This window comes from Amborella trichopoda, chromosome 4, assembly GCF_054954075.1.
Source record: "Amborella trichopoda isolate Santa Cruz 75 chromosome 4, AtrichopodaSantaCruz75HAP2 v2.0, whole genome shotgun sequence".
Classification (NCBI taxonomy): Eukaryota; Viridiplantae; Streptophyta; class Magnoliopsida; order Amborellales; family Amborellaceae; genus Amborella; species Amborella trichopoda.
In genome coordinates, this window is record NC_142339.1 from 23387824 (window position 1) to 23415116 (window position 27293).

Consider the following 27293-nt stretch of genomic DNA (forward strand, 5'->3'; position numbering starts at 1 on the left):
CCCATTGTTATTCAGGGTTAGCAATATGGAACAAGGTTTCACAATTAAAAAAGTGAGTCCCACATTGCTGACACGGAACAAGCTGGGGTACTTGCATCATTTGGCAATTCTGTGTTGTTAACCCTGAACGACCCCAAGTTCTATTCACTTCGGCAATTTAAGTAGGGCTAAATGATTAAAATACCCTTGTTTCGAGTTCCCAGATGATGAATGATATCATGGCATTGATTTTTACTAATGGATAAGAAGGCTATAAATAAGAAGGCCATAAACCATTGTGTAAGCATTAAGAAATCAGTAGAATATAGAAACTGCATAGCATCTCTGCTGGACGACGACAAAAGGGTCGTTCTCAGAACTGTAGTTTTTAAGTTACCTTACTCGTCGGATTATGTAAAGTACAAGAGAGACAACATTGAAAGCTACCTCTTTTTAAAGAAAGATACTTCCCTTTCCCACTGATGTAACCTCAACTTAGTGGCCAATGCTGTCACTGAAAGAATGGTGGAATTGTCAATTCAGGTTGGTAGCGTTAAGAAGATTGCATTATTGATTTGCCATTAGCCCTTGGTGCATGGCAGATTATAATGGATGATGGAAAGCATCCAGTAGGAAGATGTTAAGAAAAATAATAAAAAGGGAATGTATATTAGGAGACTATTTATTTTTATACACGAAGATTACAATTATTTCTAACTATTAGATTTTAAATATGGATACTAAGAATGAGTCAAATTTCAAAAAAAAAAATTATTAAGCATTGTGCAATATCAATGATACGTTCCTAGCCAACTGATTTCACATTTGATAACTAAAAATGAATGTGACTTCCATATGTCAAAAGTAAAGATTTCACATTTGATGACTAAAAGTGAATGTGACTTCTATGTGTCAAAAGTAAGAAGCCTCATCTTATACTTTTTCAGCAGAGAATGTTATTTGTGAAGCCTCTCTGGTAGTCAGCAGTTATTTGGGGATCCTCATTACGGCTTCATTACTAATGGTTAAGATTCAAACTCAGCTTAGACAAATGGTTTGATTTTGATTCTATATTTTATACAGCTAGCTAGACACTTAAAGGGGCAAACAAAGCATAGTCAACAAAAATACCAGGAAGAATGGTACTATTTAAAAAATCAGCAAACAGAGGAGGTAAGCAGGAGAGATCAAGTGCTAGTTCTAACAAAATAACGAAAAAGATGGATGCTTGAGCCACCATTTACACCTACTTAATCAAGCAAGAAAGCAAGCATGCCCATTCCTCTTAGGCTTCCTGATGCCAAAACCCACTAATGTTTTGGGTCATTTACATTTTAGTGCTTTCTAATGACAGCATTCAATAGGTTTTCAATTCCTTGCTTGAACATTTCTTTCCTAAAATGCACAATTTCAATTTATAAGGAACTCAACCCTGAAGTCGTATGCATCGCCGAGAACCTCAATAGCCGATGATGGCAGAAGCTAGATATCCCAAGAAAGCCAAACCTCTTGCCCTGGGATCATAAGGGGTATAGCCTTTCAACATTCAAAGTTCACATACAAAGTCCCCACTACTCTCAATATAGTCATCGGCATCATCAGCATCCATGTCATCAAGGTCCATGCTACCAATAGTGGATAAGCCACCAATGACCTTAGGACCTTCGCCGGGCGTTTTTGCTTCTTCGATAATCATCATTATCTCTTCGACGCTTTGAGGAGAGTTAGGCTCATCCATTTGATGATTTAGTTCAGCTCCTTCCATCAACTCTATTGGCAAGTTTTTAAGGAACCAAGGATGGTTTTTTATCTCAGGAATAGTGATCCTCTAGAACAAACCACAAGCCAAGTAATGGAGAAAGATCCGTCAAATTGAAATCCTTATGAAAGGCACTATCATGGGAACACCATAAATCCTTAGGATCATCAGTATCAATTGAAATGATGGATGACAATGTTGACAGAAAGGGAACCACCACTTGGGCCATGCCACTTTCGTACAGGTCCCATTATCTCTACATCACCATTCATTGAACCTAAGGACTATGTTGGCTATGGTCCAAACTCCAAACACCATAGAGAAATAATAAACATAAACAAGATCCAATTTTCATGCTACCTTTTCAGGGTTCGCGATAAATATCCGGGACAAGAGATGTCTGCACTCTATTGATACACGAACATAGTCAGGAATGCTATAGTGGACACTCAATATTCTCTGCAACACAGGATATAAAGGAATAATATTAGTAAACTAAATGGTATGACAAAAAATAATAACATCACTACAATTCAAGAAAACGTTGTTAGGTTCATAAACATTGTAGTCCACCCACCCCAATTGTCTTCCGGAAGTTTCTAGGGTCCTCTGGATCTTCAAATGGATACGTACCAACAAGCATTACATACAAAGTTACTCCAGAAGACCAAACATCCGCAATCTGCAGAGTCCAAGAATTAAACAAGAATAAGGGGGCATAAACGCGATTGGTGTTGTAATTGTAAACAGAAGATTGGGAATTCTACTACATGTTGCAGATGATGGATGGTGCAGATCAACTTTAGTGGGGGTCCACAGGACTTTCACCCACGTACATCCGAGCTCCACCATCTGTCATTAGGAACGGACAACAAATTGCGCCCTTTGGAATAACAACACACATACTCCGTAGGGCTATGGAGTATTTTTCTATCTTTGTTACCTTGCCATCATATTCTCTTCTTGCTAAAACCTCTGGAGCAATGTAAGCTGGTGTACCCACTGTCGATTTAGGTTGAGAATGCAAAACAGAAGACTGACAATGCAGAATGAAGGATCAATAAATGCAACTTTCTTTAAGCGGTATTGATTCTTGAAGAATTAATGTTTGGTCTCATTTTCTTCTTTCCTTCTGTGATTGAAACAACATGATTGTAACATACGATTACATTAGGAGTAATGATCTTATGAGACCCTCATACATACGGGCTACATAAGACCCCACTTTAGTGCCGTCAAATCTGATACCAGATCTCAAGAAGAAATGGGGATACCAGCTCACTGATAAAGGCGGTCAAATCTCTATCGCCCACTCTATTATCCTTGAACCAGCACTGCAACTTTCGTCTCTTGAACCAGCACAGTAACTTAGCCAAACGAACCCAAGTCCATCACTCTCACTCTCTCTCCCCTCTAAGAAACTATATTCACCCCCCATGACTCTCTCTATGAAAAGGGTCTTCTGTATCCAATACCTCTCTTCTAGACTGGTCTTCTACACTTTTATTACACTCTCATAGAAACCACTGATCTTTCACTCCTGGAGTGGTTTTTGCTCTTTTATTAAACCTTTTCTCTCTCACATATCCTTTCTCTTTCCATAACCCAAAAACCCTCCTGCTCCCAATTGTGCCTGCCCATATTTACACATTGAATCTTCTCTCTCTAGAATTTATCCTCGTCTTGCTACAATATGAGCTCGCTGAAATCTACATGGGGAATCCTCCCCCCTCTCGCCCTCCACACGTTCTTGCAAAAGCCATGAAATCTCTATCTCTGATCTCTTTCTCTCTCGTCTTACATGGAGAATAAGAAGTCAAGCTTGTTGGGTCATCAGAATTTTTCCTGGAAAGTCAAGAATTCAGGCTTGAAGCCCCGTTTCGCCCAATGTAAGAACAGGAGAGATGGGAAGCACCTGGTTCGAGGTTTTTTTCCTGATTTTGATAGGCTAATTTTTGCGGGTATGCATAATGTTGGTTCTTCTTCTTCTTTGAATACGATTGACTTCCCCCAAACTCCATTGGATTCTCACCATGACTCCTTGAGACCCATTTGTCCTAGGATCAAGGGCTAAAATTTGCGTGTTTTTAATGTGGGTTTCTCTCTCTCCAAAGTGTAAATAGATGGAAGGCTCGAACCTCTCCGGCTTTTCCCTTATTGACAATTTTCAACAGGTTTGATGTCATGTTTTGAGCAATTGGACTCTCTCTCTCTCAATTGGACTCCCTCTCTCTCTCTTTCTCTCTCTGTACATTGTAAATGAATGGAGAACCAGTATCTTGTTTCGTTCATATCAATTTTCAAATATTACTAATTGTTGAGTTTTCAAATGAATATTGACGTTCATGGGTTGCAGTTGATATGTTGGATATTTTATTTACCTAATCTCTCTCTCTCCTCTCTCTTCCTTCAACATCCTACCCAAACCCAAGTTTTTACTCAGTCTTCCCCCTCCCTCTCTCTACAGTTGTGATTGATTGTCATAGTTATGTGCGGCTTCTCTTAATTAGGAAGAGGCATGGGCCTGTGCTCTCAATCCTTCAACATTTAATCCACTTGAGAGAGAGAGAGAACTTCATCAGGGAAGAGTCTAATGGTGAGTGTGAGATCGCATGGACTTGTGCCCTTTTTCCTTCTTTTTTTTTTGACTTTAACAATTTCACCTTATTCTTTTTTACTGCCTTTCCCGGTGAGCTAGCAACCCCATCTCTCCTCGAAATCTGGTGTCAGATCTGACGGCACAAGAGCAAGGTCTTATGCAGCCCATTTGTGCGAGGGTCTCATGGGATCATTACTCTTATATTAGATCTATTTCTCATAAATGAAGTTCTGAATCATACAGAAAAGGTACCTTAGAGTAGCCAAAATCACAAATTTTAAGGCGGGGAGCTGGGCTTCCATCAAGGAGTACATTTTCCAGCTTCAGGTCCCTGTGGCATATTTGCTGCATAAGAAAGTAAGAAGCTCTTATCCAATGGCTTCAAAGGAGTCCAATGGTGTGGCGACTGGTTCCGATGAGGGAGGTCAAGATATTAACCTTTGTCCCTCATAAAAATTAGATACCTCACCCCAAATGGAAGGAAATAATAATCTAAAAAATACATCCCATTTAATTTTGGTTGTGAAGACATCAGTGGTTTAGTTAAAAGTAGGTAGCAAGTATTCAAATTAAATGAGGTCCAGTGAATACCATGGAATGACAATAGCTGACTCCTGATATTAGTTGTTGAAAGAAAAACCGTGCCTGAGCGGAATAGAGTCATTAGCAAATATGACTTCCAATGCTACAGTTAATTAAGCCTTCAAAGAACATTAGGAGAGCAGTATGTAAATTTAAAAAAGAACCTCGTCCTCGCTAAATCGGCCAGCATTGCATATCCTCGCGAACAGCTCACCTCCAGCAGCATATTCCATTACTATGGCCAGATGAGTAGGTGTCAAAAGGACCTTGCAACACCAGGAAATCAATACCAACTTCATTGCTTTGCAAGGACAGAAAAGAAATGCAAGGAAATATCTAAAGCACATTTCTATCAACTTTTATAAGGAAGCCGATTCACGAGGATAGGCATAGAATGACATTTTTATTTTTCTTACCAGACACAGCACTTAAGAGAAACAATATTACAATTAGAATATTTACTCACAACAAAACAGCCATGTACGCAGCAAGCGAAGAAATAGAAGCACCAGAATATCTCAAAGGAAAAAATTTTCAAATAACCAAGATCAGTACATTGTGAAATCTCGCCTGGGCATCCGCTATGGACCAAATGCTCTTTTCTTTTCTAAAACCCTTAAGAAGAAACAGGGGAAACTGTTCCTTAAAGGAAACAGGAATTAAGACTACTTGTAAGATATATTTTCTTCACAAGTGCCACGATCCTTTCTTGATAGGTGAGCTTACAGGGTTACAATGTAGTCCTGTTCATCTCAATGATTACAGTGATCGAGCATCCCCTTTTGCAGATAACTTACCCACTGAAACCAAAACAATACTGATATAAAACATAAAAGGGAACTACAAAGCACTGGTTTAATTTCATAAACTTGAGAATTCGCTGTTGGCAGGCAATAATTCGAATGAAGTTCATTCACATATTATTGCATATTTTGCAAAGAATGGATCTCGAAACTCTCATATTAGGATTATGAAGGGCCTCCTTGGGAAAGATTATTTCTTGAAACTCTCATATTAGAAACTCTCACATATGGGGCATAATTATTTTATTTAGCATTTATCAGTCTCCATATAGAGATTAATTCTTGAAGTACTGAGTACTAAGCTCTTATTTCAGATGCCCAAGCTGTCAACCATGAGAAAATTACCAGTTCCTGTTAGAGAAATCCCGTAATTACATAATTTGATGTCTATAATCTCCTCTCCACAATCCGCTTTGAGGAACAAACATCAGATGCCCCTTCGGAGCTCCATTAGATTTACATAATCATATGCTACAGCTCTTGCACCCAATTTTCGTATTGCAAGGAAATAAATAGGAATGGAAAATAAAAGCTCATGAAAGTTAGAAAAGGAGGAGTAGTACCTCTTTGAATCGAACTATATTGGGGTGCCTTAATGATCGGTGGTTCATGATTTCCCTTCGTACATTTTCATCAATCTAAAAACCAGTAAAAACCCATTCATCAGTAGCTGAAGAAACAGAGAGAGAGAGAGAGAGAGAGAGAGAGAGGGAGAGAGAGACCTTATGGCCTCTGTCTATGTACTTGACGGCGAACAGCTCGTCGGTCTTCTTATCTCTGACAAGTCTGGCTACTCCAAAGTTTCCCGACCCAATATCCATCATCAACTCATAACGCTCCATGCCTCTCTCTCTATACAGTTAGTTAAGAAAAAGATTGCTTGCAACCCAAGCCTCCCTCTTTCGAACTGCCACTCTCTCTAAAACTGTGCAACGCTCCCTTGGGTTATATAGTGTCTCAGGTCTCTGTCTTGTGTGTTATTATCAAATGACTACCATGTTCTGCAACTATCAAATGACTCTCTCTCTCTGCAATTATCAAATGACTCTCTCTCTCTCAACGGGCACAGTAGACCAACCCCAATCATCCCTTTCCCGAGGTGGAATGCCTCGTGCTATCTCTCAACGTGCCAAAATTCCTTTTCCCGAGAGGACCTCTGGAGTGCTTTTGCGGGCAGATGAAGAAGAGATACAGCGGAGCGACCTGCGAAGAGAGATAGAGAGAAGGGACAAACGCAACAACCGAGAATTATGAGAGGTCCAATCTTTGTCTGCAAATTGGAGAGGGCAGAGAACGCCCCACGTCCCCTCGGTGCCCCACCAGGCAAGAGAGAGGTTTTGGAGTTTTGAAAATGACACACATCGAGGAAGGTGAGTAGGATGCAACTTGTGCACATAAATTCCTGAGGGATTGTATAAAGGGGGAGGTTTATATACTTCCTCTACAAGTATGCTTCCCCTACAAGTATGCTTCCCAACTATCCATCGAGTCGAGTCGTCCAACTATCCATCGAGTCGAGTCGTACAATTTTGATAAGGAGGGTCATTTATCATTTGATTTTAGATTCGACATGTATTTTATTTTGAATTTTTTTATACAAATTTTATGAATATGAAATTTAGTAAGTGTCATTTTTCCTTGAGATGCACATATAAAAAGTATTAAAAATATTTTTTTAATAAAATAAATGACCAAAATCCTTTTGAAATTTCAAAAGTATTTTGGTAATTTTATTTTATTGGAAATATTTTTTTTATATTTTTAGCTAGTGCGAGTTTATTAGAGGATTGAGGTCCAAAATTTGGTGTCAAAATAGTTTGTAGAAAAAAATTAAAAATAAAATAGTATAGAGACGTGAGATTGTGATCGGGACAATCTTAGCCCTCCATTCAAAATGGAGGATTGGATAAGGGGAAGTATGTAAGTTTTATGCTGAAAGGGATAGCATAAAAAGCTTACCCTTGTATAAAATGAGATTATATTTAGTAAATGGTGGTCATAGTTACACCATCTGATGTGAAAGGTCAATGGAATAAATGGAGCCACCAATTTCACATCTAATGATCAAAGATTAATTGTAATCACTTTGTACCAAAAGTAAATGGTCTCATTGTATACTTTCTCAACTCCTAAAAGCTCTTTAACAATAACCTCAAATTGGACTCATAATGGCTAATTGGACCTGTAAGTTAATGAGAAATGTTTTTATGTGACCCCAACAACAACTAAGTTATATGTGACCCCAGTTGCGTACCCTGAAGTCACGCCAATTGCTGTTTTATTTTTCATTTTTTATACAAAATATTTTTGGATGAAATTTTGTGCATCCCGTCATAAAATTAGGGCGAACTTGGGAAAAATAAAAAATATATATTTTTATAAAAATAAATGACCAAAATTCCCTTATACTTTCTAGGGGCATTATGATAATTGTTCATCACCAAAATACCGTCCAATTACTTTTATTTTGTGCACCACTGTCAGATCTATGCATATCCCAAACTTTGCTTTAAAATGATTTATAGAATAATAAAAAAAAAATGTATGAGCCATCCGATCAAGATCTAATGGTTAAAAGCCAATTTGTTACATTGTGACTCAAACCATCTTAGCCATCTACTTAGACATGATAGTTGAGACTGTAGGGGTCACATATACTATATATGTGGGCGGAGTGGGCGGAGTCACATAGAAATCCTTCCCTAATAGTATTGCCTACTTTGTTGCTTTGGAGGGGGCTTTGGAACTCTCTTCTCTTTTGTTTAATCAGCGAAACTCACATCATTAATACGAGAAACTCACATTGTAGCTTGTCACATATTTGAATCTTCCTTCTTTTTTTTTCTTTCTGTCAGCACATATATTATGCTCCCTCAGGAGAATGATTTACTTATACTTTGGTGGCTTTTCTCAATTTTAAATGGTAAAAGTTTTTTCTTAGTAAGGTATTTGAATCTTTTTGTATGGCTTTATTTTACCATGAATTAGAGCATTTCATGGTAAAAGTTATTACCATAGTATTTTATTGCCATATGCATTTGCACAAACCAAACATATGAAATACGATTTACATATGTAAATATTTTTCAGGGAATATTTTACTATTTTACGCATGAACCAAAGGTACCCTAATACAATCCTTGAAATGTAAGATATCTATACATAAGTACAAAATGGAAATAAATAAAAAAAAATTAAGGATTTCATCTTAGCTAAGACATAATACTGAAGTTTGGAATCAATAAGAGAAGTTAATCTGTATAAAATTAAATGTATGGTAATAATATAAAAACTACAACTGAATATCCACGGATTCACATCTTCCATGCAATCCGAACATTGGACATGCATATTCCATGTTTCTTATCAGGTGTTATCTTAAGACATACCAATTCCAAGATAACCCAATTCCAGGAGAACCCTATTCCTTGGACAAGCTTCTCCAAGTACCCAAACGAAGCCTTTAAGAATTACTGGATGACTATTATAAAAATAAAAAGAAATTGAAATTTTAGTTTCCTAACACTTAAATCTCACCATCTAAAAATTGGAGTGTACAATTAGTAAATTTGTTTTAGGAAAACGTTTATATAAGGGTGAGGCCCTCAACAATCAAATTAAGGCACACTTTGAAAATTTACTAGAGGTTGTTTTGATGCATGAAAATCCTCAAGTCAATCATCTTGACCTAAAGATGTATGGAAATGAGAAAAAATAGACTTCCGGTCTCGGAAATAGTGTATCTCGTAATACATTTTATGGTCTGTCAATTTTTAAGATTTTCACTCTTAGATTGACTTGATCTACACTTTTTTTGAAACTTTAAATTTTATAATTAGAGATGAAAATAAATATTCAGACCATCACAAAGATGTTTAGCACTGAAACAACACCTTTCGACACTACTTGAAGGTGTGTCTTACTTTGATTGTTTAGAACCTCAGCCTTATACAAACCTCACCTTTTTTATTATTAAAGTTAATCTATAGATAGAAGAGGTAACATCCCCAAAGGTTCTAAAATTAATTCCAAGTGGAGTTTTAACTCCAGGGAGTAAATGGACATTCTACTCCCTAAGGAGTAGAATAACTTTTGGCTTTAGCTAGTGAAAGAAAGGAAGAATTTCAACTTTTTGGCTCTTAGCTCGTTGTGTTGGTTATTCCAAAATGGCGGCTTCTGTAATTAGAAGAGAGTGATCCGGCATTGAAGAACAGTCCAATTGATCATCTTGATCTTGAGATGTATGGACATGAAGAAAAACAAGAATTTCACATCAAAAAAATAGTACATCTTGTAACAAATTATCTTGACCGTTTAATTTCAAAATTTTCATGTGTTTATTGATTTACTCGATTTGTACCACTTTTGAAATTTTACATTTTATAACTAGTGCTGAAGACATATGCACCTTACTTTTAATTTCAGGGGTATTTTGTTCATTTTATAATTGGTGTTATAAAGGTTATAACACCAGAATGACATATGCACCTTACTTCTATAGTAAAAGGAGGCAATCTTGTACAAACCTTGCCCAACATTAAAAATCCATGCACTGAGTGAACGGTTCATGTAAAATATAACTGGGGATCTTGTCCAACATTAAAAAGCCATCCAGTCGTCGAATTTTGATCAAGAGAGCCACTTACCGTTTGATCTTAGATCTGACGTCTTAAAGTATTTTATTTTTAGTTTTTTTTATACAAATTGTATGAATATGAAATTTGGTATTTGTCATCTTCTCATTAGGGCGCACCTTTAAAAAAATATTAAAATATTTTTTCGATAAAATATAATGACTAAAATACCCCTTGAGGCTTTCAGGGGTATTTTGATCATTTTATTTCATTGAAAATATTTTTTTTTTATATTTTACACTAGTGCAAGTTTAATAGAGGAATGGATGACTAAAATTTGGTGTCAAAATAGTTTATAGACAAAGAATTAAAAATAAAATAGTGTAAAGACGTGACATTGTGATTGGGGCCATCTTAACCCTCCATTAGAATGGACGGTTGGATAAGGGGGAGGATAGAACTTGTACGATGTAGGACAAGCATAGAAAGCTTGCCCGAAATTAACACAAATGGGATTCAACGTATCAAAAATTTGGCAAACTCACGTGGAAATTCTTGCTTTTATATATATACAATCATCCAAAAACGTATTATTGCCCATGTAGAAAACCAATCACATTAACTACAAATTGTACTACGTTACATTGTAGAAAAATGAAGAACAAAAATTATTATCGATGTAATAAAACAAAAAATTTCTCCCTTAGAGAATTCTTAAGCACAAAACTGACCACCCTTGGGCAATCTTTTACATACTCATAATCTTAAACTCATGGCAAAAGATTCGAAAATGGAGCAGAGAATAGTAGTTACCCAGATAGTAGTCAAATCCTTCAACTGATCCAATAATCTTCGCTCTATATCATATGTGAATGACTCACAATTCACTGTATTTTGAATGAATAGCTAGAACACCAAGCACGAATAAGGCACTTTATGATCATCCAAAATTATTAGTTCATCTCTTTCCCTATCTCCCTTCAAAATCCAAACCCTCAATCTCTTATAATTGGTTATTCCAGTAATACAAGCATTGTCCCCACCCTATAAAGCACGGTCCCTACGCTATAAGTAAACAAATGCATCTGCATGGGTAAGTTGGAAATGAGAGACCAATACTCATTCTCCATATCAAAAACCCTCAAATAAGTTTGGAAAAGAGAGATCAACACTCATTCTCCATGTAAGAAACCATCAAATTATGTTCTTCTATGACAGTACTTTGAATTGAGAGATAGCATTTGAAGACTGGGGTTTTTCCGAAGCTCGACCTCCAGGTATTTTCTATGACTGTCCAACTAGTCAAAATCTAATATTTGCCTATCTCACCCTTTGATTTCTCAACCAAAATCTTGAAATCACACGAATTTGGATAGAAATAAAACCCCAAACATATTGACATTAGACAAGGATTCAGAGATCGTTGTGCATATGCCAATGACCGGATTCATTATGATGAATGTGAAGTCTAAGTATGTGTAGTCTAAGTCATTCGTTCGGCACAAGCAGCACAACATGCCTCGAGAGCATTCTATACCTTCTAGATTGTTTATCTTAAACATAGAGTAGCTTTGTACGAAAATTTGGAAATCATCAGTTAGAGAAAGTTGATGGATTATTGCAAATAAAGAAGAAAGTAGGAGTTCTTTCCATGCGGTGTTTAGGGATTTGAAATCCATTATGGATTCTACAGGAAAGTGCAACAGGAAGAAGATTTCAATTACTATATCTTCAGGTAACAATGAAGATAGAGGACCTTGTCCTTGCATTATCTCACTAGGGAGAGAACCTTGATCGAGCTGTGCATTACTGACATTGCCGCCTCAAGAGAACCTTGAACGTATCAATTTCATGATGAGAAAATTTGAGCAAGAGAACAATTCAATTTCATTATAGAGAAATTCGAGCAAGAGAACCATTCAATTTCAAGACGAAGAAAATTGGAGCAAGAGAACCTGTTGAGCCCATTGATTTCAGCAGTCGAGCAAGATAACTTGTTTCAATTCAAGCAAATAAAAATATATAATGGAATGCTAATACTACCAAAATAAGAACCTGTTTCAATTCAAGCAAATGAAAATATGTAATGGAATGCTAATCTTACCAAACTAAGAAGTTACATATTTTCAGTTTTTGTTCCTGTTTCCAGTAGGAAATAGTTTCCTGGTATGTGTTTGCTTTCTAACTCCTATTCAAATTGGAAGTGGAGGGGCTTTACAGTTAACGTTATCCAAAGATAGAGAAATTCATTTAGACATTTCAAGATTCTTAGTTTAAGTTGAGGAACAAAATTAGTTCTCAATCACCATATAATTTCAAGAGCACTAACATAATTATCATTGGATGAGGCTTAGATGGATAGTATGCAACATTAATTTGTTATATAATTTTTTAAAATATTTAATGAAGCACAAGTTGTCATGAATGCAACTTAAAGATATTAAAAATTCATATTTTAAAAGTATAGTCATAGTGATAATTTTAAATAATAAAAAATTAAAGTTTAAAATCACAAAAAAATTAAAAATGGGTGCGGTTTGTATAGAGCCGAGACTCTAAACAATCAAAGTAAAGCAGCCCTTCAAATAGTGTTGAAAAATGTGGTTTCAATACTGGATATCTTTGTGATAGCGTTAAAATATATTTTCATATTTAATTATAAAATTTAAACATTAAAAAATAGTGTAGATCGAATAGATCTAAGAAAAATTGAAAATTGACGGTCCAAAAATACATTACAAGATGCACTATTTCCAAAACTTGAAATCTATTTTTTTCTTATGTCTATACATCTTGAGGTCGAGATGATCAATTTGAGGATATTTACGCATCAAAACAAACTCTTCTAGTGAAATTTTAAAGGTGGGCTTTAATTTGATTATTTAGAGCCTTGGCTCCGTATAAAACTTCTTCCTTTAAAAATTGATGTTCTATTTACATAGTTAAGAAAAATAATTTATTTAAATTTAAAAATTTATAAAATATTTATTGAATTTAAGAATGCTGAAAATTAGTTGCAATTAAATTTTAAAACCATAATAAATATTGTAATAAATGTAAAGTTACTTAGAAGAATTTATAATTTAACAATAAAAAGTTTAGAAATTGGTAATCAGCTATTTCAAAAGCATATTTTTTTTTTTTGACAAAGGAATTTTGACTTTCAAAATTCTTACCACTGAAATACCCCAAAAAAAAGTCCTTAAAAAAAAGAGTCAATGAATCATCAGTGAAGTTTAAAAGCATTATATAATTTGAAATTTGAAATTTGAAATTTTAAAAAATCAAATTTATTTAGATAAATCATAATTAGAAAGGAAAATTTAAAGATGTTGGTGAAAGAAAACCCCTAATGAAGCAGAAAATTGTATTCTTGGTTTTATAAGTTCTTGAATTATTAAAAATAGAATAAAATATGATTTACTATTTTTTACAATTAAGATAACATATGTTTTAGAAATTTATACATGCGCTAAACATTTAGAAATCAATAAAAATTCATGAAAGGAAAGCATTGGCTTTCCTTTCATGAATAAAAATTTGTAGTATATAAAAATTTATGCGCTAAACATAAAAATTCCACAAACAATGGCTTCTATAATTTTTAATATATAATATTCATACGTTTGTAATAACATTAAGCATCAAAGGAAAGCACGCAAGTTTTCTCAATTAAAGTTAAAAACTTTAGCAAATTAATATAGGTAGAACTTGCAAATTATTAGCAATTGTAAGATCTTAAATAAATTTGTTTTTAAAGAAATCATCCTTGAAATAATGGCACTAACCAAAATTAATTCAGAATCCATACTTATGCAATTCAAATAGAACTATTATATTACTCAGTAAAAGCAAGGCTTATGTAATATAAACCTATTCTAAACCTTGTTCTACAATCTGTATGAAATAATATAATTTAAGATAAAAGAGAACAACTTAGCTTTAAATAGTAATTATCTTTGTTGAGCTTAAAGACATGAAGAAAATATTTGAAAAAATATGTATGAAGTGATACGGCAAATTTCCTTTTTTGTTGTTATTGAACTGTCGAGAAGAAGTTATGGTCAAATTTTCAAGAATATTAGCTATAGAACAATATAAAACCCAAATATTTCGTAATCAAATATAGAATATATATTAAAGAAACTAAAAAAATATTTCCAAGGCATAAACATTAATAATTACATATGTAAAGGTTAAAAAATTTAAAACAAAATACAAAGCTAGTATTCTATTTTCTAAAAACGATAGGACAACATCTTTTATATATTTGAAGCTTTCTAATTAGAATATGTAAAAGTTAGTTTTTTAAACATTTTAAAAACATAAAATTTTACAGTTAAAAGTTTTTCTTTAAAAAAAATACAAGAAAAGAAAGAAAACTTGTATCCAAATTTTGTTGAAAAGAAAATTTTCTTTCTCAAATTTTGTAAATAGAAAATTTTAAAATTAGTTAGAAATTGGTTTTTAAAGCATAGAAATAATTAATTCAATGGATAAAAGTTCTTAGTATAATACAGAAATACGACACAATAAATACAAATCAACAAAAAATAATTGTAAAAATTATCGAAATTATAAATAATTAGCTGATATTTTGTTTTTCTATTTGAAGATTCTTATGTTCTAGAAACAAAATAAAAAACAAAAAAAAATGAAATTATCAAAAAAAGGAAAATTTTTTTTTGACAAATGTTTCTATTTTTATTGACAACTACAAAAAGAAAATTACATCATTAGAAACATTAAGAGATGGTAAAGAAGCTCTACCCTTAGCCAATAAGTCAACCACATTATTAGCTTCACGATAAATATGAGAAAAGAAGACCGAAACAATAGCTGCAATGTCCATAATCTAAAACCATAAAGGACGAGGGACTCTTAAATCCTTATTATACCATCTAATCGCATTCATAGAGTCCCTTTCAATCATGCAGCTATTACCAAGCTTTCTAGCAATGAAAATCTTCAATCCACTAAGCACAACACTCAACTCAGCATAGTCAGCGGTTGCATTACCTATCAGACCTACATAGGTAAATATAATATTTTCAAAACAGTCATGCAACTGGCCACCAATCCCAGCTGATCCCAGGGTTACCCAAAGAGCTCCCATAAAAATTCAGCTTTAAACTTCCAAGGCAAAGAGCAGTCCAAATGCATCTCGGTCTAATGCTACCAACAGCAAGAGAGAAGATTATTGAGATTAACCATGACATCTACCTGAAAGATGCCCCATCCCTCCTTAGTAAGTGTTAGCCACAACCAGATAGAAAGTTTGATGATATGAATTAATCTATCAAAAATAATAGAAATCCCATCAAAAGTTATCCTATTCCTCTCCTTCCAAACCTCCCAAAGGATCACATTTTTTGCTATCTTCCAAATTACACTACCCGTATTAGGCAAACGAGGTAGAGCTAAATGTGAAACAATCCCTGCCACATTTTGGTGAAGCACCATATTTAGCCCTAAAACACCAAACAACCAATACCAGATTCTCACAGTAAAAGGGCAATGAATAAATAAATGTGCAACATTTTTTCCATCTGTCTTGCACTACAAACATACGGTTGGCATAATTGTTCCCCTTTTGATCAAATTATCAATCGTCAAGACTTTATTATGCACAACCAGCCAAATATAAACTTGAACTTTGTGAGGAATCGGCCACTTCCATATTTAAGCAATATGAGGACGAGACCATCTCCATCGATCGTGAAATAAAAGATTATAACATGACTTAATAGAGAAAACACTATCACTTTCAATCTCCCAGATCATCTTATCCTCTATATTCTGTGAAATATAGGCCTTATCCAACAGCTCCATTAGTGCACACCAATGAGATAATAACACTTCAACTGACTATAAACCAAAAAATATTCCACGAAACAAGATGACCCCTTCTTTTTACAGCTTCACTGACCTTTAAGTTAGGCCTAGTAATAATCCCAAATAACTCTGGAAAAAGAGACTTCAAAGGATAATCTCCTATCCACTTATGGTGCTAAAAGGAAATTTGATTGCCACAGTCTAAATTCCACCTAAAGGAACTTGAAATCATAGGTCAATTAAAGATAGCTATCCACATATGAGAAGTATCCTAGTTTCTTCTACCCCCAAGTCAAAATTCATGTCTATCTATACTATACTTTGAAAATAAAAATTGGTATCCTTCAGATGGAGACTGCACCGCCACTATTTGCACATCAAAGCTTATTTAACCATTCTAATATTTCGAATACCCAAACTTCCTTATAATGTTGTAGTGCATACTTTATCTCATCTTAATAAATGAAATTTCCTAACCTCACCACTAGAACCCTAAAGAAAGTCCCGCATCATCTTTTCAATTTTTTTTGCGATCGAAGTGGGTATATTTATCAACGACATTTAATAGACAGGAAGGTTGGCCAAATAAGATCTCAGTAATTTCACCTTCCCACCCAGCGACAAGTACTTATGCTTCCATAGATCTAGTTTAAGTTGGACTCTTTCAAGCACTTTATCCCAGACTGTAATGGAAAACCTTGAATTTGAGATAAGCAAGCCCAGATAGGTAACAGGGAATGAACCAACTTTACACCCTATTACACTTGTCAAGTTCACTACCACATCCTTTGAGGAATTTAACCACTCATGGAAGACATGTGAAAATTAACTTTCAGGCTAAAGGTAATCTCACAAACTTCCAAAAATCTAGCAATATTCTTTACTTGAAGAAACTCAGCATCACAAAAAATTAAAGTATAATCAGCATATTACATATGTGAGATAGTAATACCTAAGTCAAAGATTTTAAAACCCCGCGAAGTGACCTAAACTCTCCACCTTACTTCTCAACAAGCTGAAGCATTCAGCATAGATAGTAAATAAGAAGGGAGACAGATGATCCCCTTGACAAAGTCTTCTAGAGCATTGAAAAAGTCAACAGGAATCCCCTTAAATAACACCAAAAAATGAGCAAGGGAAAGACATCAAAAAATCAAACTCCTCCATCTATCTCCAAACCCCATAACCTTCAAAATTTCTAACAGGTTTTCCCACTCCACTATATCGTATCCTTTTTTCATATTTAATTTAAGCAAAATTCTAGACTTTTTACTCAACACTCTAGAATGAATACATTCTTATGCAACCAGCACGCTATCAGTAATTTACATGATGAAATTCCATAAAGTAAAACTTTAAGCCCTTGTATCAAGTTGCATGATGAAATTGCATGAAGTATAAGAAATGACATAAAAAGAAAGGGGAGAAAAAAAACCTTACTTTATGAGGTGTGAGAGAAGCTTGAGAGAAAAGCTTTGAATAAGGTCGAGAATGAAGTGGAAGCCCAATAAAACTTATACGAAATTATATATATATATATATATATATATATATATATATATATATATATATATATATATATATATATAAAAGAAATGACACTATGAGACCTTTCCATACCTATGTGAGTAGGACCCCAAAAGATCACTATTAATTTTTGATACAGATCTCTAAAAAAGTTATCAGATGGGTGTGGGACTTCGGTTGATGGGTTTTTTAGAGATCTGTGTCAAAATTTAATACATATATATATATATATATGAGTAATGATCGTATAAGACCCTCCCACACCCATGTGTGTAGAACCTCAAAGGATCACTATTAAATTTGGCACAGGTCTCTAAAAAAAGTCAATTCCCACACCTATGTGATAACTTTTCTAGAGAGCTATGCCAAATTTAATGGTGATCCTTTGGGATCCTACACGAAGGGGTGTCGAAGGGTCTCATAGGATCATTGTGATATATATATATATATATATATATATATAACAAACAGAGAGGGGGCAAAAAGGATTTGAAAAAACTTACCCAATGAGGAGGGGACACATGTCTATTTAGGGTTTAAGGGGATGAGTAAAAGGCAAATACGTATGTGTTGTCTCCAATACCTGTATCTTTGAAAATTTATCGTCTTATATTTAGCAGTAAAATAAGGGATATCCCGTGTTCATTAGGAAAGTTATATTTTCTCGTTTAATTATGAGGATAAAGATATTTTAAATTCTAAGTATAAAGGAACGTGTAGCTGAAAAAATATGACCCAACTTTTGACAAGTTCATATTCATATGTGAAAACTACAAGATAAAAAGTTCCAAACCATTAATACCCCACATAAAAAATCACGAGATTGTATCTTATTCCTTTTTTTCCTTGTCAAAAAAAAAAATGTCAAGAGATTGCATGATCCATTAGGTACATGCTCCTTCAAATAAACATCATACTTCATATGTTTAAAATTTTAATTTTATTTCTTAAATATATTCTTATAGAAGATTGCTAGACTTTCAACAAGAAAAAACTAAGACTTTGTAGGTCCTTTTTCTTGAGAGTTGCTAGACTTTCTATAAGAAAAAATTAGACTTCGTAAGTCCCTATCTTGAGGGAGTAACGCTATAATTTGCTCCCACGGGACCATGTATACAACTTTTTTCCATTCCACCTATAAAGGTCTTACCTGCATTTATTTCATTTATTGCGGTCTGATTGTCCTACAATCTTCTTACTTATTTTTCCTTTTTTAAAAATACCACTATTTTACTATTACATTTATCACCAAAAATATTTTATTATTACGTTTATCATATATGCCATTGTCAGATCTATACATGTCTCAAATCTTGCTTTAAAATGATTCATATAATAAAAAAAAAAGAAGAAAATGTTTGAGCCGTCTGATCAAGATTTGACAATTAAAAGCGAATTTATTATATTGTGACTCAAGCCATCTTAGCCATATACTTAGATCTGATGGCTGAGACTAGAGATCTCATATACTATATATATATATATGGGTGGGGTCACATCTACTGCACTGCTTTGGAGGGAGCTTTGGAAGTCTTTTTTTTTTCTAATAAGAGAAACTCACATCATTAATATAAGAAACTCACTTTGTAGCTTGCCAGATTTGAACCTTTTTTTTTTTTTTCATCAACACATATATTATGCTCCCTCGGGAACATGATTTACTTATATTTCCTCGGTTAGAAGGCCTACTTTGGCGGCTTTTTTCAATCTTAAATGGTAAAAGATTTTTCCTTGTCAAGTAGTTAAACCCTTTTGTGGGTTTTATTTTACAATGAATTAGAGCATTTCATGTTAAAAGCTTTTATCATAGTATTTTATTGGCATCTGCATTTGCACAAAACCTATCATATGAAATGCGATTTACATATGTAAATATTTCTCAGCAAATATTCGACCCACGAACCAAATGTACCCTAATACAGTCCTTAGAATGTAAGATATCTATACATAAGGACAAAATGGAAAGGAATAAAAAAAAAAAAAGATTTCATCTTAGTTAAGAAATAATATTGTAGCTTGGAATCAATGGGAGAAGGTGATCATTATAAAATTAAATGTAAGGTAGTAATAAAAAAACTGCAACTGCATATTCTTGGATTTGCATCTTCCAGGCAATCCAAACAGTGGACATGAGTATTTCATGTTTCTTATCAGGTGTTATCCAAATAGTAGAGAACCCTATCCCAAGGACCGATCAATTCCATGATAACCCAATTCCAGGAGAAGCCTATTCTTAGGACAAGCTTCTCTAAGTATCGAAACGGACCTTTAAGAATTACTGAATGACTATTAAAAAAAAAAAAATTTGAAGTTTGAATTTCCTAACACTTAAATCTCATCATCTAAAAATTGGATGGTCTGTATTCAATCTTGAGGCATAATTTTTTCGAAGTGTATAGAGTGTACAATAGTAAATTTATTTTACTAAGACGTTTATATCAGGGTGAGGCCCTAAACAATCAAATTAAGGCTTACCTTGCAAATTTACTAGAGATTGTTTTGATGCCCGAAAATCCTCAAGTTGATCATCTCGAACTCAAGATGTATGGAAATGAGAAAAAATAGACTGCAAGTCTAGGAAATAGTGCATCTTGTAATACATTTTCTAGTCCGTCGATTTTTAAGATTTTCAATTGCTCATAGATTGGCTTGATCTTCACTATTCTTGAAGCTTTAAATTTTATAATTAGAAATAAAAATAAATATTCAGACTATCACAAAGATTTTCAGTACAGAAACAACATCTTTTGACGCTACTTCAAGGTGTGCTTTACTTTGACCCACCCTTTTTATTATTAAAGTTAATCTATAGTTTGACGAACATCCCCAAGGGTTCTAAAATTAATTTTAGGTAGAGTTTAATTTGAGGGAGTAAATGGACATTCTACATCTAAGGGAGTAGAATAACTTTTGGCTTTGGCTATTGAAGGTAGAGATGAATTTCAACTTTTTCGCTCTTAATTCACTGTGTTTATTATTAACCTCCAAGATTGATTTCCTCTAGTGTTTCAAATATCAGGGGGCACTAATTTTTTTTTTTTTTAAATGATTTGATCGGGCTGCAATCCCATCAAATAAGTAAAGCCTCATATCATAATTCATTAAACAATACAATTCAAGCATCAGAAAACATTCACATGATCACCTCGACTTGACCATATTTGTTGTGAAAAACAGTTAGGATTTTAAGCTCTTAAAAACATGTATATTGTAACAAATTATCTAGATCGTCCATTTCACCCTAAAATTAAGTGTTAATAGATCCACACGATTTGTACCATTTTTTTTGTTTCAATTTTTATTATCGGTGTTGGAAATTGATTTAGATCTATTATAGAAATTTTTGTTGCATAAAGTAATTTCTAGACAAGAATTTGAAGTGAGACTTTATTTTGTTTTCATAAAGCCAGGGCGCTATACAAACTTTATCCTTTAAAAAAAGGAAAAGTTTATATATTGCCTATGCTCTAAACAATAAACAATTAAATTAGAGCTTACCTCAAAAATTTAACTAGAAGAGGTTGTTTTGATGCCCAAATATCTTCAAATTGATCATCTCGACATCAAGATTCATAGACATGAGAAAAAAATGGATTTCAAGTTTTAAAAACAGTGCATCTTGTAATGCTTTTTGGACAGTCAATTTTCAAGATTTCATAGATATGCTCGATCTAAACTATGTTTGAAGCTTTAAATTTCTAATTAGAGACAAAAATATATTTTAAGGCTATCACAAAGATTTTTAATATTGAAACCACATTTTTCGATACTATTTGAAGGTGAACCTCTACTATGATTGTTTAGAGCCTCGGCTCTATACAAACCACACCCTTAAAAAAGACCTATCATTCTCACCCCAATTATTGTTCCACCCTTTTTTTTTTTTTTTTTAACCCCGTATGATTACCTGATAGGGAAACCCCTTATTCCGTTTTCAATCCTTCTTTGTCTTTCTACCCAAGTTTATCCTACTTGTCTCAATACCCTCTCTCTCATGCCCTTGGTCACTTCTCTCCCTGCCCTGTCCCTCCACCAGTCATCAACAAAATCCAAAACAACACCTCTCTCTGATCAGCCATCTCTCTCTTATCATTCAATCCCAATGAACATAAGAAATCTACCAATGAAAAATCAGAGAAGAGTTTTGGTTAGAGAGAAGATGAACAAACCCCAATAATAGTAAAGACTAAAACAACACGGAGAATAGTTAACCTGAGAAGAGTTAACCCTTACAGGGTTAACTGGTAGTGGAGATTTCAAATATTTGTACAGGAACTTACTCCTGCTAAAGGGAGGTTCTGCAAATTTCGGGACAAGCAATTATCGGTGAACAAAATTTTGATTGCAGATTATTTAGACCATAGTTGTTGGAGGTGGGAGCATGATCGGTTTGGGGAACGCCAAACTGCCACAGGGCGGAAGCTCCCTAGGGTTATAATCGACGTACATACATTTAACAAGTTAAAAAGATAGATCCTACAATACCGGGGAGCGAGATCCCATATCACTAGGGTTGAGGTTTTAATTTGGAGTGATCTAAGCTTAACTATACTAAAAAAGAGATCAATTAATAGTATATGACAAAATTAGGATCAAGCCAATGCTTGCTCGGTCCTAATTTTATCATATACTATTAATTGATCTTGTTTTACATATAGTTCAATTTAGATCCCTATAATTATCAATACAATAGTTATAGTACTCCAATTTACTATAATAATATAGTTTAATGATATCATGAATTGGCTTACAGTGATATTAAACTGTAGTTTTTTAATACCATAATTCTAGTATACCATGAAAAGATATGCACTACAGTTTTACATATTCTAAAGAAATAAATCTATAATACTATGGAGATATGGAGAGGAGCAGTAGTTCAATTAATAATATGCTCCTCTCCTTGGAGGAATCATAAAACTATGTAGACCTAGATCCCACCTTAAAGGAAGCAGGATCTATGTTTCTCTAAACCAAGCTCCCTCTAAGATCCCCTAGAGCAACCAAGCTCCCTCTAAGATCCCCTTGGAGGAACCGAATGATCGAGTTTCTAAAGTGAGTTCCTAAAGTGGGTTTGAGTCCTTACCCCCAAGGTTCTCGCAACTATGCTTAAGACATTTCTCTTTCTACTGTCAAAATTTTTAGATAAAAAGGAGAAAATTATGATCGTTCATAGTCTGTCACATCGCCAACTTCTGTAAACTACATCTGCAAACTACAATTTACAAGAACATCATCCAAAGGTCAATCTTGTTGGATCCCATAGCGATATCTGGATACAATTAAATTTATGTAGAAATACGGGCCTATTAATAAATCTATTTTTGAGATGGATTTTGCACTTAATTTTTAATGACATGTAATCTCTAATACGGAGATCACAAATATGAAAAAATAAGTAAATTTTATAAACTATAAATAATAATTCTAGTAAGAAAAACATTTGAACCGTTAGTTTCTATTATTTTTATATGGAACACCTACTTGCATCCATCTTTAAGATGGATCTTTTATACTTTTTGGACTGCATATGTAGTAGTCATGCGGTCCAGCCCGCATGAAACAATTTTCCGAAATTTAATAGCGGGATCTTAAGACACGTGCCGATGTACCCATGAAGTTTCCGATCGAAGCGTAACCTTTAAGAGGTTCTTCTGCTACCTGCCACAAGGCTTTCCACAGACAGCAGACCACGAATTTACAGGAACAGCATGTGGAGATCAATCTCATTGGACTCCTTATCGGTGTTAGAATACAATGAAATTTTAACTGTGAGGTATTTAGACATATCCCTATCGAGCCATAAAGTTTCAGATCAAAATGAGACCGTTAAGGTGGTCTTTTGCAACCTCCACATGGCCAACTACGATAAACAATACACTATGATTTTTCCAGAAAAACATCCATCTCATTGGACCCTTATCGGCGTCAGAATAGGGTCTTAAAACATGTGCCTATATATCCACAAATTTTCCGATCAAAATGAGACCGTTAAGGTTGTGTTTTAATACTCGTATCATCGGTAACATTTATAGACTATAGTCTGATACATCAAACTAGCAGTTTGTCGAAATCCATTTGGTTTAACCTCTTACCGGTGTCCAAATCGAAAAATAAAATTGATTGTAGGCTCCTGAGACATAAATTTATCTTACTACGAAATTTTAACTTGATTGGATATCATCACGTTCTCTTTACAATAGCGACCATCCAGATGACTCTGCGGATCGTTGCACACTGCAATTTACAGTAACATCATCGGAAGATTGAAATGGTTGAACCCCTTATGGAATCCAAATCCCATGAAACTTTAACTAGAACTTCTTGAGACACTTCTATATGGCCACCACGTTTCAAATACAACAAAGGCTATTGGGATCTTCTTTTGATCAGTCCACTCTTCATTGCGATTACTTTGGTCATTAATACTCACTTTAATTCAAAAATTGATTCGCTAAAATCCATTTTTTCATTAATTTTCAACTTCATTTTAATGTGTTTTGTTTTAATAATTCTTTATATGTTTTTCATATTTTAGTAGATTTTTTTTTGTATCTTTTTATTTTTTTAACACTTTTTTAACCGCCTAAGACTTGTCTGGTTAAAACGGTTGAATCGGTTGGTTTACTAGTTAGGCCAATTAAACCGGTTCAGGGCCCATATCTGGTTAACCATTCAGGTTCGAGTTTGCGAACACTGGATTACATAGATGGAGCCGTATATTGATACCAGATCCATTTAGGGTTGGAATGGAGGCCTACATCTATTACCCCTTTTAGGAGGGAGGATGGGTTTCCTTTACGGAGAGCAGGTTGATTCCCCATGTTTATCCGAAGATTCTCTTGTATCATTTCGAGAGGGAATAAGGGGTCTTTGAGCATCTCTCATCTATGAGATGCATTGGTTAAGTGCATTACAAATAAGAGGTAAAGGAGGTAGTTAAATGTGTATCTCTTTCAAATTTGTTGCTTATTTTATGTGGACAAAAAAGTAACTAGGACCATGGTCATCTATGGACTACGGGTTTATCTCAATCTTCCACCATGAACAGGTCCTTAAAATGGAATTTCTTGCGCAACTTAGCATGTGATGTTTGAACGTGACTTTGGTTGAAACTCAACCATTTTGGTGTAGATGCTCCCTAGACCCTTTTTGAGTCCCTATAAAGCTTGATGGCCAAAAATATCATCATATAGGCATTTACCATTTTGACCGTAACCTCAAACCTCAAGTCATACTCAATCGCCAGTTCTTATAGAATCCCAAATAACTTGCCTTTTAGTCTGACACATCTGGCAACACTCTTCCACATGATTCCCTTTTCATTTCGACGAGAATAAACCTTAAATTCTCAGTCCTAACGACCGCACTAAGCCCAGTGAACCATACTATCCAAAACCCATTAGTATTGTCCAAAGATATCCAAAACCTATCCTATTACTCCAACATAGTCATCTTAGACATCCATAAGCTTTAGTAAATTAAAAAACATACCTAAACACCAATCCGACACCCAGAAACCTAAAACCAGTTGAAGTCCTAGCCTTATAGTCCCACAAAAATAACGCAAATTTGATCAAATTTGGTTCAAAATTATATTGTAGGTCACAAGCTTTTCAACGGTCTAGGAATCACTTGACCCCGACATACAATTAGAATATTATGGTCTGAGGTCACAAAAATAACATTTTAATCCCTATGAACGAGTCGGAGCGTGTCGCGAGGGTCGCACGTGTTGCAGCATAATTTTATGGAAGCTTTTGGAAGGCCTCTAGGGTGACCTAAGTCGGTTCTTAGACACGTTTTGATGCGTAAAACCCTAGGATTTGAGGAAATATTCCTCATAAAATCCTAGAACCCAAACCCATATAAACGCCCTTGATCCCCTTTAGAAAATTACTCAAAATTTTTGTCCAAAACTTCTTAAAATAATAGGAAAACGCAAAATCTCTTTGAAAATTAGAAAAGTACCCCAAAAAAATTAGGGAAAATTTTTAGAAATTTAGAGAAAATTCCTAGAAAAACCTTAGGATAGAGACCCTAAGCCCAATTCATCTCAAAATTTATCTGCAAAACCAAAATCCTAGAAACAAACCCTAGATCCAAAACCTTAAAGTTATGCTTCAAGAAAGCGAGTTATATTTCAAGAAAGCAACAAAAGGCGTCAAAAGGTGTAAATCAACCCAGCTCCGAGTTTCTCAAGTACGCAATCCTTTTTCCTCTTTTATTTATTTTGCTTTTATTCATTTCTTTATTTTTTTATTTTTCTGGTTATTTCTTTATTTTATAGTTTTACTTTGAATTTTGAATCTTTTAAAAATCTAGTATGCAGAATCTATAGTTGGCATTGCCAATAGATCTAGAAGAGGAATAGATCTGCAAGCTCTGTGATAATTCTGGGTATGTAACTTGAGGACCCCAACTCTCTCTATCAATCTACAAATTTTAACACGTTTTGCAAGAATTTGAGTCGATCTCATGAGATATCAACACAGATTCGTGCATAAACAATGAAGTACAAGTAGCAGAAAACAAGATTGATAGGACCATTTAGACATAAGCCCGATCTCGAATGAGATAGTGAATAATCTCCTAGCTAGCACGCTGAGGTTATAGCAAAAATGAGGAGATAATAGGCCATTTATATAATTGGTGCTTTGAGTAATGTAATGTAATAGATACAAACAAAACCTCTTCAAATTATTGTGTTGTGCTTTTTGTTTTCTTCGTTTGTAACCTTGAAGTGTTTGTGTTTTGTTTTTTCATGTTATTAGTTGCTCGTTCATCCCCTGTTGGATTTCAGGAGAGACCACACATTAGTATCGATGAGATGCATGCTAGGCTTTTGTTTATACTCAAAAATACGGGTAGAACTCGATTCCTCATCTTGGTTTCAAGTGAAAACATGTTGAAGAGTTGATAGAGGAAGGGTCCCGTCAAATTACGCCTCTAGCGAGAATAGAGCTACAAAGCCATATCTCACTTGGACCACTGACAAATACCTAGCTTTCCGGGTACCTTAGCCTTGGAGTTCAAGAGAAGCCTTTTAAAAGAGTTTAATAAAAGAGGGGAGTTTTAGTGAAGATCCTTCAAAAAAAGACATGTGGTAATGAAATTAGACAAATCAAAGCAAACTGGATTAATCTAAGAAAAGAGTAACTATGGAAGCATTGAAACAAAAAATAATAAATGAATCTCATTAATGTTTTTGATTGAAAATAAAGAGGGAAGAGAGGGGAATGCGAAATTTAATAGACGTTTTTTAATGAGAAAAAGAAAATGAGAGAGAGAGAGAGAGAGAGAGAGAGAGAGAGTGAGAGAGAGAGAGAGTTCAAAGAAGACCTTAAATGCTCATGGAGAAACAAGAGAGAACATAGGTAATATGATGTTAAATTAAAGGTAAAAAGATTAAGCATCTTAGGTAGGGTTAAATAATTGCACGGTCAATCACGATCTTTTGGGTTTAGACGGAACAAAGTGAATGTAGAAGGAAGAGGACCTAGAAGATCTGATTATCCAGGTCGCCTTCAAGATAGAGTGTAGGTTTGTAGGTTAGAAGTCTGAGTTTGGAAGCTTGGGTGAAGGTTCATCTTAGTCAAGGTTTACTTTAACAGAGCTTACACACTTGATACGCT

The 27293-nt window shown here is 34.3% G+C and overlaps 1 protein-coding gene across 7 annotated transcripts in view; it reads right to left on the bottom strand.

Annotated features, from left to right (window-relative positions):
• The window catches only part of LOC18425288 (serine/threonine-protein kinase SRK2A), a 99291-nt gene extending 92326 nt beyond the window's left edge, over positions 1 to 6965 (bottom strand). For 4 of the 7 annotated variants that reach the window (XM_088863890.1, XM_020661979.2, XM_088863889.1 and 1 more), the window contains exons 1-8: positions 6445 to 6965; positions 6286 to 6360; positions 5084 to 5185; positions 4929 to 4982; positions 4590 to 4682; positions 2682 to 2774; positions 2316 to 2420; positions 2099 to 2197 (exon numbers count right to left, since the gene is read on the bottom strand). In XM_088863890.1, the coding sequence (XP_088720016.1) occupies positions 2099 to 2197; positions 2316 to 2420; positions 2682 to 2774; positions 4590 to 4682; positions 4929 to 4982; positions 5084 to 5185; positions 6286 to 6360; positions 6445 to 6564 (741 nt within the window). In that variant the 5' untranslated portion in view covers positions 6565 to 6965. Of the gene's footprint in view, positions 1 to 1107; positions 1995 to 2098; positions 2198 to 2315; positions 2421 to 2681; positions 2775 to 4589; positions 4683 to 4928; positions 4983 to 5083; positions 5186 to 6285; positions 6361 to 6444 lie in introns of those variants that run through there. The other 3 variants (XM_006829852.4, XM_088863891.1, XM_020661978.2) reach the window with 3 other exon arrangements.
• Positions 6966 to 27293: the final 20328 nt, after the last annotated feature.